General features: G+C 47.1%; 1 protein-coding gene across 2 annotated transcripts in view; it reads left to right on the forward strand.

Annotated features, from left to right (window-relative positions):
* CD53 (CD53 molecule) overlaps window positions 1-15,431 on the forward strand; it is a 171,505-nt gene that overhangs the window by 116,799 nt on the left and 39,275 nt on the right. For both annotated transcript variants that reach the window (XM_069633563.1, XM_069633564.1), the window contains exons 3-4: window positions 1,402-1,590; window positions 10,540-10,614. In XM_069633563.1, the coding sequence (XP_069489664.1) occupies window positions 1,402-1,590; window positions 10,540-10,614 (264 nt within the window). The remainder of the gene's footprint in view (window positions 1-1,401; window positions 1,591-10,539; window positions 10,615-15,431) is intronic.

A 15,431-nucleotide genomic window follows, 5' to 3' on the forward strand; every position in this document is an offset into this window, starting at 1 on the left:
TGGGGATGGACTGGGTCTGGGTTCCTCGGACGAGGAATTACCGGGTCTACCAAGGTTGGCATGGCCCGCTAAGTCCTCATTTGAAGAACCCGTGGCCGGTATGCGGTAAGGAGGCAACCATGCCGATAAATGCGGCATGGTTACCTCCAACCTCCTAATGAGGGCCATTAGCTCTCAGCACTCAGCTGGATGCTAGAATGTTGGGCCTAGGGGTCCAAGAAAAGAGGGGATCTTGAACAAAGGGCGCCTAACCTAACCTAAGGTCATTTTACCTTGACATAATTATGCTCAAACGCACTTAATAGGATACTTTGAGGTCTGAACAGTCCATTATTGCCAGAAGCTCAAACCTAGCAAATCTGAGAGTCTCCTTGTCTCTGGGAAAAACTGCCATTAGATGGTGAGTCAAAGTTTGGAGATCTCATCACTGAGGCGTTGATGACTGAACGCTAAATGTTCCTTGACACACTGTTTTACTGCTATTGTAAAATATGCGAACAAACGGTTATTGTGGTAGAGAGACATTTTTACATAGTTTGCTGATACTTCATGGTTGATGATACAAGACGCCCCCATGTTCTGAAAAATCCCATCACCAAATAACTTCAAGGAGAGCCCTGCTATTTCCCTGTTCTTACCCCTGGCTTGTGACACTCTCTTCTCCCACACTTTTATCAAATGAAAAAGATGCTAGAGTTCATGAACGAATCATGACTTTATTATTTAGTGCATAAGAATCACGTCTCCTCTGCCCTGCCTCCACTTCCTGTCTCCCTCAACCGGGCGACTTGCATGCCTCCGACCCCACTTCATTTCAATTTCTCAATTTCACCTTTGACTCTGTTCGATGCAGCTGATAAATTAGAAGAGTAGAGTACTTTGACACCAAAAAGGGTATATTTAGGGGTATTGGGCCATTGGACCACAGCTGACTGACCCCAGTAGCCAGAGGGTTAACTTACTGCATTTTACCAGGGTAGGTTTTGGGGTAAACGGACAAGTTTGGGAACTCCGGAGGTCTTTGTTAGATTAAGTAGGGGCGTGGTAAAACAAGGCAAGTGGGACTGGCCCTCCATAAGAAAACACAGCTGTGAAATGTGGTCACTTGTTCCGTCCTGCAACGTGTACCGGAAGCACCTGGTGCTTTAGATACAAGGTAAATTAAGAAAGTAAACTTTGAGTTTACATTTGAGCTGAGAACAATTAAAAGATTCCAGAATGTAGCTATGTGCGAAGGGTGCAGCATACCCCCCTGAATAACTGGGTGAGTGCCTATTTTGGTGGCCTTACGACTCACGCGTGTCTTCCACACCGGGGTCAGCATGGCTTGAAATTAGTTGAGACAGGTGCACACGGATGGGAATATCTTTCACATTTGTTTTTTTCTCTTCTTTTTCTCAGGTCTCCGGTTGTTCGATCCTAGGATTTGGAATATATCTTTTGATACAGAACACCTATGGAGCGCTACTGCCCAGTAGCCCTTCCATTTCCATCGGGAACGTTTTAATAATCATCGGCACAGTCATCATGGTGGTGGCCTTCCTAGGCTGCATGGGCGCCATTAAGGAAAACAGATGCCTGCTCATGTCAGTGAGTATTACAATTCATCGAAGGCTATTTTACAGGCTTGAAAGGTCCTGAGTATCCCTATTGTCTATATTTCACGAGGATGTGCTAGAAATGACGTCAAAAGTCATGAAATCGATTACATTGTTTTTATAATTGTACAAGTGAACCCAGTAAAATAGAGTTTGGCTGAAACAAAATCAGCAAAATATATGTGTGGAAACTAATGGTTTGAAATCAGAGTCTTTCCGACTTTCTGCTGCTTTTTTGCATAATCATATTTTGGAATAATTGTCATCAATGGCACGGTTATTTTTTACTAGCAAAAATATGCTACTTGGGATGTTTCCTAAGCAAACCATAATATGAGCCATGTTTTTTGGATCATAAATATTTCTCGTTGGAATAAACTCAGCAAAATCAGGGTTTACTGAGTTTTTCCTGCAGCCAAATGATCCTGTTGAAAAATTCTGCGTTTCTGGATGTAAAAAGTTAGATTTTTGCAGAAAGACACCTGCAATGCACGCTTAAGCAAAAGTTAGTCTTTGCTTTTGGAGTTAATCAGTTTCACAAGGCAAAAGTTGCACAATTTCAAGGCATGCACAGCACTCAATTTCTGGAAACTCATCTAGGAGACTAAAAATGTTGCACATCTCTGTTCTATAGAATCAATTGCACAGTCACCTGGGAGACATGCCCAGAGATAATAGAGCACAGTTCTTATTAATACCTGTTTATACTTACATTTAAGTACTGTTAATGCTCTTTGCACAAGGGATAGGTTTTTAATAATGTTATGTATTATAGTAGAATGACTAATAATTTAAGGATGATTTGGTTAGTTTAATAATGTAATGCAGAATGTGAACATTTTGTATGATTGTAAAATTGTGGATATATTGATCTTAAATGGGTTGTGTGAATTGATGCATTATTTGTAGTATGTGTGAAAATTTCAATTTGAACTGAAACATTTTAAAGAAAAAGATTAAAATAATAGCGTAGTGGCCTATGCGTTGTTGGATTCCTGGCCTTTCATACTCTTGCCTCTGTATATTCTTCCCTGAAGGGCAGAACTGCTTCCGCTTTGGTGGGTCAGGATGTTCACAGCAGATCTTCCTCTAAATCTGCTCCATGACGATGTGTTTGGAGGATTCTCTGCCTAGAGACAAATCCTTTAGAATGATGCCAGAACATCACCACATATGTGTGAAGAATCCAATTTGTTTTCCTCCTGGTGCACATAAACCAAAGTCAGGGCCTTTGCGTTCTGCTCACCTAGCCCAACTGGTCCCCAACACATACCTGATCCCAGTGGAAAAGCATTTGTTGTCCAAACATGACCTTAAAAATGGTTTTTCCAGGCGGATAGGCCAGCTGTGGGGTGGTGCAGAAGGTTTCTGAGTATATCACACCAGCACGGAGCGGAAGCACCGCAACAGCAGGCTGGCACACTTGGGCTCCTGCTTCCCCACTAGGCAACACAGACCTCCAGCTGCCCACAGGAGCACACACCAGCAGGTAGGGCCCACTTGGGCTCACGTTCGCCCATCTGTACATTAACAAACTGGGGTCCCCTACCAACGGAGCCTGCAGCAGCAGGGAGGCTCACTTGGGCTCCAGCAAAGTGTTATCCTTTATTTCTTCTGCATAAGATGGCCACCACCTTTTCACACTATCATTGTGTACCCTGGATGCTTGCCCTCATCGGAAGAACACCCTTTCCCTTCATGATGTGATGTAACCCTAGGTGGCGCTGTGGCCGGCCTATCTAAGAGGGATACGTAAGAGAAACTCGCCCTCCTGTTACCATGCGTGTACTTCTTTTAAAAGTTATCAGCTATGGCTGTACATAACAACAATTCACTAAAAATTGCAGTTATGGCTAAACATTCCCATGCTGCATTTGTTGTGTGATCAGGCAGTCCGTGTGGGTCTATATGTCTAAGTGACTGTTTATTTGCCCTCCGTGGAGTATGTCTGGTCACCACAATGGTACTTCAATAAAACCATGTAGCTAATGAGACAAAAAAATTATATATATTGTCTCACTATTTTGTGCGTGTTTCTTACTCCAACGCAGACAATTCTTTGAAAAAACTTTCTACCATTGTTATGGATCCTCCTGAGGTCTATCTTAGAGTTTCCACTGTGCCAAATTGTAAAACCACACTACAGTGTTCTCAATGAACTGCAGTGGTTGGTGTTGGAACACACATAAAAATGATACTAATACTTAACACCAACCAACCAACCAGGGTGAGTTTCTCTTACCTATCCCTCTTAGATGAAGGGAAAGGGTGTTCTTCCGATGAGGGCAAGCGTTGAGGGTACACAATAATAGTGTGAAAAACTACTGGCAGAATTTAAGCCTTATATGTCCTGTGTTTTGTCTGATACTGTGTATAATGTTAACAGCAGGGACATGATACCCCAGTTACGAGGTGTAATGCCAGAAGAAAAAGTATCCCTGTAGTGTTTTGCACCGCCTTTTCAGCAATTTCTGCAGAGTTTCACCTGCTACACTTTGATTGGCTTACTTGATCTTTATTTGGCCAGTAGGTTGAGCCGGCAGGTGATAGCCGGCTCCCACCTACAGCCCCACTTTAAGGCCGCTGTCTGGCCTGTCCGGAGCTGGAGGGGCCCCCCTCCATGCTGCCGCTCCTAACTTTCTCTGGCCCACTCTGCATAATGAACGCTCTTACTGTCCCCCTGCATTTTCAGCACCTTGGAAAATGTGCTGCTGCTTGTTACTGGTAAGCACCCCGGATCACCTGCTCCTGCACCACAACCTTCCACCTGGCTGCCTGCTGAATCCTGCCTCCCGTGCCCTACAACCTGACTGCAACCTGTACCTTCTTCTCACTTGATATGTGTATCTGCTGTAAATTTCACATATAGCCTGCTTTCTGCTGCCTACTAGTGCCAAATACATAATTCCTCTTCCAGAGCGCCTTTATTATCTTTATCCTCCATGTTGTGCTGTATCTAGTGCTTTTGGAATAATTCAAATATAGGTGTGCTTTTTACATCACTGCATCCTCATGTTGTGTTATTTCTACTGCTTTTGGCAAAAATAAAATCTAGGTGTGTTTTTATTCTGTGCAGTTAACCTTCCCTGTACGCCTCCTCATCTGTGCCTGGCTTGGCTGCTAGGCCACTTGGTGAATTTCTGTGGACTGTGCATCTCCTCTGCTTATCTCTCATTGCCCCTCTACCCCATGGCACTCTCCATCTCTCCTATCTATTCTAACTGCTATTCTATCACCTATCCTACCTCTCACAAAAAAGTCTGGAAGAGAAAAGCTGAAAAACCTCTCCTGGACTCAAACCCAGGCCTACCTATCACTGACACTTACATCAATGCCACTTTCAGACAGACCATAATGGACATCCTCTTTACTGTCCCCTCTCCTGACCTTTGGACCCCCCATCTGACCTCTACTCTGTCTCCTTTCTCCTCCTCACCCATTAAGGGTGGCACTAGGTGGGAAGTACTCCTTGCATACTTCTCATCCTCTATGTGTATCATTAATGTCTATCACAATGGCACAATCATGGCACAAGGTTCTTAACCTACACTTCTCCTTCTCGACCAGTGCCTGCCTTCTCTCATAAACTTCCTCCCTTCTCCTGCTGCCCCTCCTTCCTCTCCCATCACATCTACACCACCACTGATGGGAGTTCTACGCCCCTATACACCCCTTGGAAAAACTTCAAAGGCGGTAAGCAGATTCACTTAGCTACTCTGAATACTCGCTCTGCTGTCAAACACTCCTCTGACATCTGTCTCCTCCTTGAAGACATTGATCTTGGTGTCCTCCGCCTTACTGAGACGTGGTTCCATGGCAACTCTGTAAATGCTCTTGACACTCTCCTTCCTGAGGGCTACAAAATCCTCTCCAAACCCAGACCCAACAGGCCTGCAAGTGGAGTGGCCCTGATCTCCCTTGAGTGGGTTCCTACTTCCATCATTCCTACTCAATCCTATTCCTCTTTTGAATGCCTCATCTGTAGGCTTGGGGTTTCGCCATCTCTCTCTCTCTCTCTCTCTCTCACGCTCGCCACTATCTATAGACCCCCTGGCCCCATTTCCCTCTACCTCTCTGAATGGGAAATCTTTGCCTCATCCCATCCAACCTCTTCTTCAAAACTCCCCCTCCTTGGCGACTTCAACATCCACCTCGACTCTCTTGAATCATCCAACTCGTTCCAGGTCCTCTGTGATTCCCTCTCTCTCACTACTCTTCCTTCTGGCTCGACTCACTCTGCTGGTCACACTCTTGATGCCTTCATCTCTGCTGACATCCCTATCTCTAACCCTGTTACCAGCTCGCTCACTTGGTCTGACCTTTTTCTCTTTTGCTCCGACCTGGGGCCCCTGGGCCCTCTTTCCGAGCCTCTGCCTGCGCTGCCAGCCTCCTTTGCCGTCATTCGACCGATGAACCAAATGCCAGTTGCTGCTTTTTCCTTCACCTTCATCCCCCCTCCCAGTCCACTCCAGGCTCTCCCCCTGACTCTATCCTTGCTAATCTGCACCTTGCCATCTCTAACACCCTTGACATCCGTACCCCTACCATGAGGATCCTTCAAAAACCTGTCACCAAGAACAGCAGCTGGTATGGCTCCAATCTAGCATCTCTGAAACGCAAGTGTCTCCCTTGGCCCCCCCTCCACCCATCCCCCCACACTCTCCTCCCTCCTACCCATAGCACTGAATGAGGTCTCCAAAGTGGTCCACTCTATGAAGGCCTCCTCCAAACAAGTGCACACCTGCTCCTCCAGAACCATCAAGCACAACATTTTCACTCTCACCCCGGCTCTTGCTGACTTCTATAACCACTCCTTCACCACTGGCTCTTTCCCTCTATCCCTCAAGCATTCCCCTGTGCACCCTTGTGCACCCTCTCCTAAAAAAGCTGTCTGCTGATCCCTCCTGCCCAGCTATCGCCCTATCGCTACTAACACTTTCCTTGGTAAACCCTTCGAAAAGTTGGTCCTCCCCCAGCTGACCCTCCACACTGATCTTGTTGGTTGTCTTCATGACCATCAATATGGGTTCTGGCCATCCAGAGGCATGGAAACTTCTCTCCTGAACACATGTGAAACCATTCTCGCAAATCTCGACTCCAACTCTCCTGCTGTTCTCATTCTCCTCGATTTCTCCTCTGCCTTTGACCTCTCCACCCTCTTAAAACAACTCAGTGACACCCTTGGCATCACTGGCCAGGCACTGCATTGGTTGACATCGTTCCTCACTAACCACCCTTCCCATTTGCAACTGGGCCCTTTCTCCTCCAGCAACACCCTCTCTACATGTGGCATTCCCGGGGCTCTATCCGATCGCCATGGCTCTTCAATATCTACAGTGGTCAAAGTGGGCGGGAGCGGTCTGGAGCAGTGCTCCTATACTTATTTTAATTAAGTTTTACCGTTACTATACTTTTATTTTAAAAAGAAACCGTTCCGGAACAGTTTCATTTTAAAATAAAAGTGTAGGAAGAAGTTGAAACTTGCACTTTCAGTGCACTGCACAGGACATTTTCTTAAAGAGCAGGCACATGTTTTGGGGGGTTTCATTGTGCATGGGAGGGGGCACGCTGATGGGGTCTACTTCTTTTCGTACACTTCGACCGCTGTCTATCTTGCCCCTCTTGCCCACCTGATCTCCTCCTTCTCTCCTCATTTTCAGTATTACGCTGATGACACACAGCTTTCCTTCAAACTTCCCTCTACTACCTCCTATCTGATCCCTGACTGTCCACCATTCAGGCATGGTGTGCAGCCAACTATCTCTGCCTTAATGCAAGTAAGATAGAGATCCTTCTGATTGGGACAACTGTGCCCTCTTTACCTCCTACCCTCTGGCCCCCCTCTTTGGGCCCTCTACCCCAACCATCTTGTGAGCCAAAAATCTTGGGCCATCTTCCACTCTGCTCTCTACATCACCCCCTCACATCATGGAACTTACCAAGAAGTCCCACTTCCAGCTCCACCTCCTCAGAGGTATTCTTTCTTTTCTCACCTACGTCCAGAAGCACAATGTCTCCAGAGCTGTGGTTCTCTCCAGGCTGGACTACTGCAACAGCGCTTTCTCAATCTCCCTCTTTCCTCTCTTCGCCCCCTTCAGCTAAACCAGAACAGGGCTGCAAGACTTACCCTTGGCCTCAAGCACAGGGACCGTACGTGCCCTAAAATCTCTTCACTGGCTCCTGATGGCTGCAAGGATCAAATTCAAGACCCTCTGCATCATCCACAAGGCCTTCTGGGGCCTGGGACCATTCTATCTCCAACTTTCCCTTCCTAAATACTCCGCTGCTAGAGCCCTATGTTCCTCTAATTCCAACTCTCTAGCTGTCAAACGCTTCTCCAAGCAGAGAGTAGGGGGCAGGTCTTTCTCCTCGGCTGGTGCCTCCTTTTGGAACAGCCTCCCTGACCCTCTCAGACTTGGACCAGACTTCTTTAAGTTCTGGAAACTGCTCAAAACTCTGCTCTTCTCTACTTCTTTCCCTCTTTCCCTTCCCTGCTAATCACCCCACTGCCACTGTGACCGGTGGCCTGATCCTTATAAATCTCAAAGGATCCCAGGCCCTTCTTCCCAGTCAATTCCAGCACCCATTCCCCCCACTACACAGCCCTGCGGGCCCCTGCTTGGTGGCTCCACATTCCACCTTGAGAGTAGCCTGTGCCAGCACTTAGCCTGAGGTTCGACTCCTTGGCTCCCCGTGGCACTTCCCTCCCAGACCCTCCTCCAGCACTTGTCCTCTCCTCTGTTCCCCCTTCCGTCCCCTTCCCCTGCACTTCTCCTCAATGCACTTGCACGGCCGAATGCCACAAGGCCTTAACGGAACACAACTGTGTTTTACTGTTTTGCCTTTGTTATTACTTCCTGTTCCCTTCCCATTTAGCCTTGTGGTGCTTTAAAACACATGTCTGTGGTACAAAGTGCCTTACAAATGCACAATAAAATAAAATAAATAAAATAAAAATGAAAATAAAAAATAGTAGAATCAATATCATTTTCAGCTCTATGGCCCAATATGCGAAAGTTCCCACAGAATGATGGTACTGTGGTAACACCACATGCAGGCCTGACCTATCGGGAAGAACAGGTGGGTGTTGGGAAGTAATGCAAAAAGCTTTCATCAGGCCTCCCCACCCCACATACCAAAATGCCAAGAATAAGGCCCTGGGATATAGAAGAAGAAAGGACAAGATGGACGAGTTGTTTAGACATGTTTATGGAGAATCTAGAGTTCTCTACACCAGATTGATAACTACTGGCATTTGGGTTAGAAGTGTGGCGTGATCAAGTGGAGGGGGGGTAGAAAAAGGGCAAGGGGAACGTAGCAAGGGTGAACAGAAATCTGAGGAGTAAAAGAGGCGATCAGTCAAAGTCTCAGAGCTATTTGATCGCTGAGTACCGCTGGAAGTGGTAGAAGGAACGAGATAGGAAGAGCAGGACTACATAACAGAATCACACAATGAAACAAATGCAGATGACACAGTCCAAGGAAGACAGAAGCGAAGAGCAAAAAAAGCCAGCATCTAAAATGGCTGCCAGAGACACTAGATGGTGACTTTTCAGAAGAAAACAATTCTCACAGTGGCTTTGTTTTCAGACCCTTATCCTTTTTTTCCTTTCAAAATGGGCCCAGTCATGTAGCGTTTCACCAAGGTGCTTAAGCAAGCTAAAAAAGCATCCACTGTTGGTGAAAATGTACCCCCCACACTTTCTGCTTGCCTTCAGATTGTGGGGTGGAAATTCTAGAAACAGGGAAATGTGTATGTAAAAATCAACTATTTGCCTTGAAATTACAGTAGATTGGGGGACAGGGCGAGGATTTGTATCCTTATGAAAACATTCAGGGCATGGACATATGGGTAAAAAATGATGGTTGTGCCCAGGCAAGATTAAAAGGTGACCTCTACAGAAGCAAGTAGCCATGTGTACAGCCAGCTAGGCGTAAAGGCAACACGTACAGCTAATTAACAGGGAAACCATGTAGAAAGCCAGGCCTGAAATCTGCCTGTGTACAAGCTGCCCTAAGGATATGGGGGCGGACCAGCACAAGACACCTATCTATCTCTCTGAAAGAATCACTAAAGAATCCACAGTACGACCCACGAGGTCAGCTAATTCATCCTGTCTGGTTGGGCAGTAGCTTCTCTGTTATGGCAGCAAAAGCATGGAACGCCTTACCTCATTCATTGAGAGTCAAATAACCTTTTTTCACGTTCAAGCGCAATCCTAGTGTCTTGTTACCAATGACACATCTAGATAGTTCCAACCTTGTACATATGAGAATACCTGATTTCCCGACTATGCTATGTAACCTCTATTTGGCTACCTATTGTACTTTATGTTTATATTCCTTCACCTATCTTGTATAGCTCACTGAATATCTTGTATAACTCACTTTAACTATTGTATTTTTGCATCTACTGTAACTAAGCTGAAAGTATACTTGTAACCTCTCTGTGAAAGACGCCCAGATACCTTCGGGTTGGGTGCGCCATACAAATAAATAAACAAACAAACAAACACCTCATGGAAAATGCAGCCAACCCTAGACAACAAATGGATCCTGGCCCAAGTGGCCGTAAGAGCTTTATATAGGTGTCAAGAACCAATTGCGTCTACGCCTTCATTATATAAGGGTAAGTGAATCATGATCAAATTAAGACTTGGGTCCTGCTCTGGCCCATTTGGGGCTAGAATCGGGGGTTCACGTCACAGGCGGTGATGTAGCTAGGTAGCCCTGAAGTAGCCGGGGACCTGTCCTAGTGGATTTGAGGGAGTCAAGCCACCAAGAATTCACCCAGTGTGGCTAATGGCCGCTCTTGCTTTGTGTGTTTTGGTAATCATGTTTATTACATTTCAATCTGCATTTAATAATCACAACATTAAGGATGGTTATGTTTTTGTGCGTCCCAGAAATCTCCTAATCAATGGTTTTGTTCTTTCCCCAGTTTTTCATATTGCTTCTGATCATTCTGTTGGCAGAGGTAACCCTGGCTGTGTGTCTCTTCGTCTACGAGTCAAAGGTATGTTTCAAAATACTAGATCAAAGTATTTAAAGCCGTGAAGTGGGAGATTTGCATTCAAGGTGAAACTGAGATTAATATGCGGGCAGCAAGTTTTAGCAAGAAGATCTCTAACACGAGTGACACCTCAACTACTCACATCCCAAAGCACTGAAAACCTTCCACGGGTTTGAAAGTGAAAAATGCAATTCTTGAGCCAACTATATTTACTCTTCATCTGGATATGGCATTGTGGACTCTGGCTTGCTTGCCTTTTTTTTGCATGATTGTGGCGATACGACCTAAGGCAGCGGGCCAACCCTGTTGTAAATGGCCTGTTGCCACAGTTAAGGGCCCGAGCGAAGTGAGGGTCTCTTACTGCGAGCAGTGGCCCCGTTGCCGACAGGGTCGGCCCAATGCTGAGGGTTGCCTAGCGCCCGACCCAGGATGCTTACTGTTGTTATATGCCCTTTTTTACAACATTCCAGATAACAATCGATAAGGTGAATCCTTCATACAACAACTCCTCTGAGAACACGGCCAAACTCTATAAAATCTGCAAGAAGCTTGGCCAAATCCTACTGCAGCCTCCACCTCTCCTGTCCCCTCCCAGGCCCTCTGCATAGCACTGGCTTCTCATTTCACCACTAAAACTTGTTCTCTCTCCCTCTCCTCTTCATTTTTCCTCCTTCTCTCTCTCAACGCCTGATGTGAGATTTCATCATTTTATGTAATTTTCCCTCCATGTGTCAACCCCCAAACTTTTTGCTGCTATTTAGACACCATTGATTGACTTTGCCAGAGAAGCACAGCCTTCAGCTGCAGATGGGATTTCGCTCACTTTTTATGGGGAAACTGACATGCCCTTAAGACAGTAAGTACTGGGAGACTTTGTTTCCCTTAGTCCTTTTCCATGTTGCAAATTTTGTGCAACATGTAACAAGTGTGCAAAGTATCTTACCATACAGCACACTTGGGTCTATAGTCATTTCCAAATGCCCTAGAAACTCTCGCTGGACTTTTTATGAACTATGCAGATGTGTCATGGACAGGACTGGTGGCAGCTATCTCTTCACAATATTTTTACCCTTTCCTGCCATGTTAACCGTGTTAACCACATTTGGCACGAATAGGTGGCCTGGCTCCAAAATGGCCATGCCACGAGGTTCTTTGTCCTGTCCTTTGGCCAACTTGGCCCTTCACATCTCCCAGGTCGAGTCGACCCGGGTCAGTCCTTATTTGATCATGCACTTTCCCGCAAATCCCAATGCTTTTGTGGGCTTCTGCATGCCTTGTGTGTGTGCCTCCAGGATGTGGGCTGGAACGTCTGGTTCCAATACACATCCTGGGTGCCAGAGAGTCTGGAGTGCCATGACTGACTGGGACCACTGTGGTCCGTGATTGGGCCACGTATGGAGTGTGTGTTTGTGAGCAGATCTTCCATTGGGTCCTCTCCATTTTGGCGTGAAGGGAACTTTGGATAAGAGGAGGCTGAAAACACCACTACCATGTCGATCTCCTGAGTTCTCACTGAACAAAGGATAGGATCCAAGTATCCTGCAACATGAAGCTGAGTCAAGGAACCGCTGGTGACCAGCTGGAAGGTTTGGCACCCTGAGCCCGCTGTCGTCCCTTGGGACCCCTCTGCATCTGGTTGTCCTAGAAGGACTGTGAAGACACTTTGACCCATTGGAATAGTGGGACCAACTATTCTCGGCACCTTCATCAAACCCTACAAGTAAGCCTTCTCAGAAGTGTCCCTGGGCCAACCAGTGGACTGACCCGCTTACCCAGTTGCTTTGCTCTGTTACCGCTGCCGTTTTAAGGAGGCCCTCGAAACTTTGTATACTGCTAGCTCCCTGTCCCCGGCACCCTCACACTGAATTTCGTACACTTGGCATTGCCAGGTCTGAAGTGAGACGAGTGTGCCAGGACCGGAGTGAACGCGGTTATCGTGTTGCCCTGCCGCGGCAACGTCCATTGCAAATCCACTGCATTTGTGACCCTCTTGCCCCTGAAGCCTGCTGCAGTGAAACTGGGTCGATTCATCCACCCGGAGTGGAGAAATCGCCACTGTCCCATTTGGGAATAATCGCTGTATCTCAGGAACTGAAAGATGCCGAGGCGTCCTTTTTGCTGCATTCGAACCTGCAAGCGAAATGGACTGAACTGGTGAAGTTTGGGTCCATTTGCATCAGGGACCGGTGAGTACTCCGTACCCCAACTGGTGGCCCCTAGTGCAAGGGCCCATTTTTACGCATGAGTGGCCCCTGGGGGCATTTCCACTGCTATTGTGAAATAGCGACTCCATCCCGAACTCTTGGACTGCATCTGCCTTCAAGTGGAGGTCCTTCTTGAATAGTGGGAACTTGTTCTGCATCGCCTCATCTACTTTCCCGAGCTGCTAGAGACCCCTGAAGAGACCCAATTCTGCCAATTGGAACAATCGCGTGCGCTGGCATTGTATGTACTATTGAGCACAAGGCTCCTCTCTTGTTAGGGCTTGGATTGCCTGTTAGTTAGGTGTATTGTTGATGTCGAACTGGGCCTAAAGACTATCTGCACTGCCTGTTTCCTTCACCTCTAGGTTTTCGACATATTTCATGCATTTAACCTTTAGACCCCAATGGTCTTGTATATACATTGTATTGATACTGTTGTGTTGGTTTACTTAGTGTTACTCTGATTCTTTTGCAATGTTCTATGTTACAAAGACCTTGTAATAAATGTGTCTATATTTTTGATATAACACCTGTCTGGAATAATTTGTAAGTGTCTTTGCTTTGTGTGCTCATTGAGGTCCTTCAGTCACCCTCACCCCTCCTGAGACTTAGTCTTGACCGCCTGCTATAGCTACCCTGATTGGTCTGGCTTGTCCAGAGGTTACCCTTTTCCAAGAAACTAGGCTGGCCTTCTGAACCTCTGCTCCTCCAGGTCAGAGTTCAGAAATCCATCTTATCAATGCCTGATAATGTTTCGAGATAAGTCTGACCTGTCAAAGTTTTGTCTAAACAGGTGCTCACTTGCTCTTCCAGAACCATCAAGGACCACATTGACACCCTCTCTCCAGCCTTGGCCGATTTCTGCAATCACTTTTTCGCTACTGGATCTTTCCCCTCTCTCCTGAAGCACACCCTTGTTCACCCCTGCAAACACCTTTTGGCCATCTGCCAGCTTACTCTCCACACTGAATCTGTTGGCTGCCTCTGCCACCATCAGTCTGGCTTTGGAGCAACCAGACGCACAGAAACTGCTCTCTTGAACACCCGTGAAGATCTGCTCTCTAATCTTGACCCTAGCTCTGCTTCTGTCCTCATCCTCCTTGACCTTTCTTCTGCTTTTGATACAGTGAATCACTCCACCCTGACCAATCGACTTCGTGAGAACCTGGGCATCACGGGTCAGGCTGTGGTGTGGCTGACCTCCTTCCTCTTGGACCGACCCTCTCAGGTCCAACTCAGTCCTTCCTCTCCACCACCACTCTCTCTACATGTGGTGTTCCCCTCTTCAATGTCTATCTGGCCCCTTTGGCCCACCTGATCTCCATCTTCTCCTGCAACTTCCATTGTTACACGGATGACACTCAGCTCTTCTTCAGGCTTCCCTCAGACACCTCGTCTTGCTCGCTCATTCCTGACTGTCTATCCACGATTCAGGATTGGGGCTCCTCCAATGATCTCTGCCTTAATACCAGCAAGATGTAGATACTTTTCATTGAGACTCCTGCTCCAGCTTTCACTCTTTCACTCTGGCCGCCCTCCTTGGGCTCTCTACCCTCGCCTTCCTGTGTGGCAAAAAACCTTGGTGTCATCTTCGACTCCACTCCCTCCTTCTCTCCTCAGATCACGTACCTTGGCAAGAAGGCCCACTTCCAGCTGCGCCTCCTCAGAGGTATTCTACCTTTTCTCACTTTCCCCCAGAGGCTCACTGTCTCCAGAGCTCTGGTTCTCTCCAGGGTGGACTACTACAACAGCCTCTTTCTCATTCTGCCTGCCTCTAATCTGTGCCCTCTTCAACTAATCCAGAACAGGACTTCAAGACTTATCCTTGGCATCTAGCGCAGAGACTATATTTCGCCAGCAATGATATCTCTCCACTGGCTCCCGGTGGCTGCAAGGATTAGGTTCAAGACACTATGCATTGCTGGGCAAGGATTTCTGGGGCTGGGGCCCACACTACATCCAACTCTCCCTGCCTAAGTACCTTCCTTCTCGAGCCCTTGGCTCAGTTACCTCCAACTCTTTATGGATCAGAAGCCTCTCCACACAGAAAGTGGGGAGTAGACTTCTCCTCTGCTGGTGCCTCCCTCTTCCTACCTGCCCCTCTAAGACTTGAGCCAGTCCACATGATGTTCCGGAAGCAGCTCAAGACCTGCCTTTTCTCCTCTGCCTTCTCTCCCTCGCTCCCCTGCTAACCTTCCTGTTTGATGCACCGACTGGTTGCCTGGTACCCTCTGAGTCTCATTGGGTACTAGGCTCCTCTACGCCCAGTCCTCCTTGCACTTCTGCCTGGCCTACTGTGCACTTAGGGGCTGCAATCTGTAACCTCTGCAGCCCCCCTGCTGACTTGCTCTTACCCAGAGTCACGCTGCCATGGTCGCACTTACCCAGAGCTTTGCTGGCTCTGCTTGCACTTCCCACTACCCTCTCCCTTGCACTTCCCCACTCCCTCCCCTTGCACCGCACATTGTCGCACTTGCACGATCTGAATGTCACAAGGTCTAGTAAGATCGTTTGTCTTGTATTATAAATGCAATATCATATTATATCATATAATGATTAAGTTCATTTGATGTTCATTCACCATAACACCTGGTCCACATGCCCGCCACTCTCCAT

The sequence above is a fragment of the Ambystoma mexicanum genome, chromosome 13 (assembly GCF_040938575.1).
Source record: "Ambystoma mexicanum isolate Mex_15411 chromosome 13, UKY_AmexF1_1, whole genome shotgun sequence".
NCBI classification, from domain to species: domain Eukaryota; kingdom Metazoa; phylum Chordata; class Amphibia; order Caudata; family Ambystomatidae; genus Ambystoma; species Ambystoma mexicanum.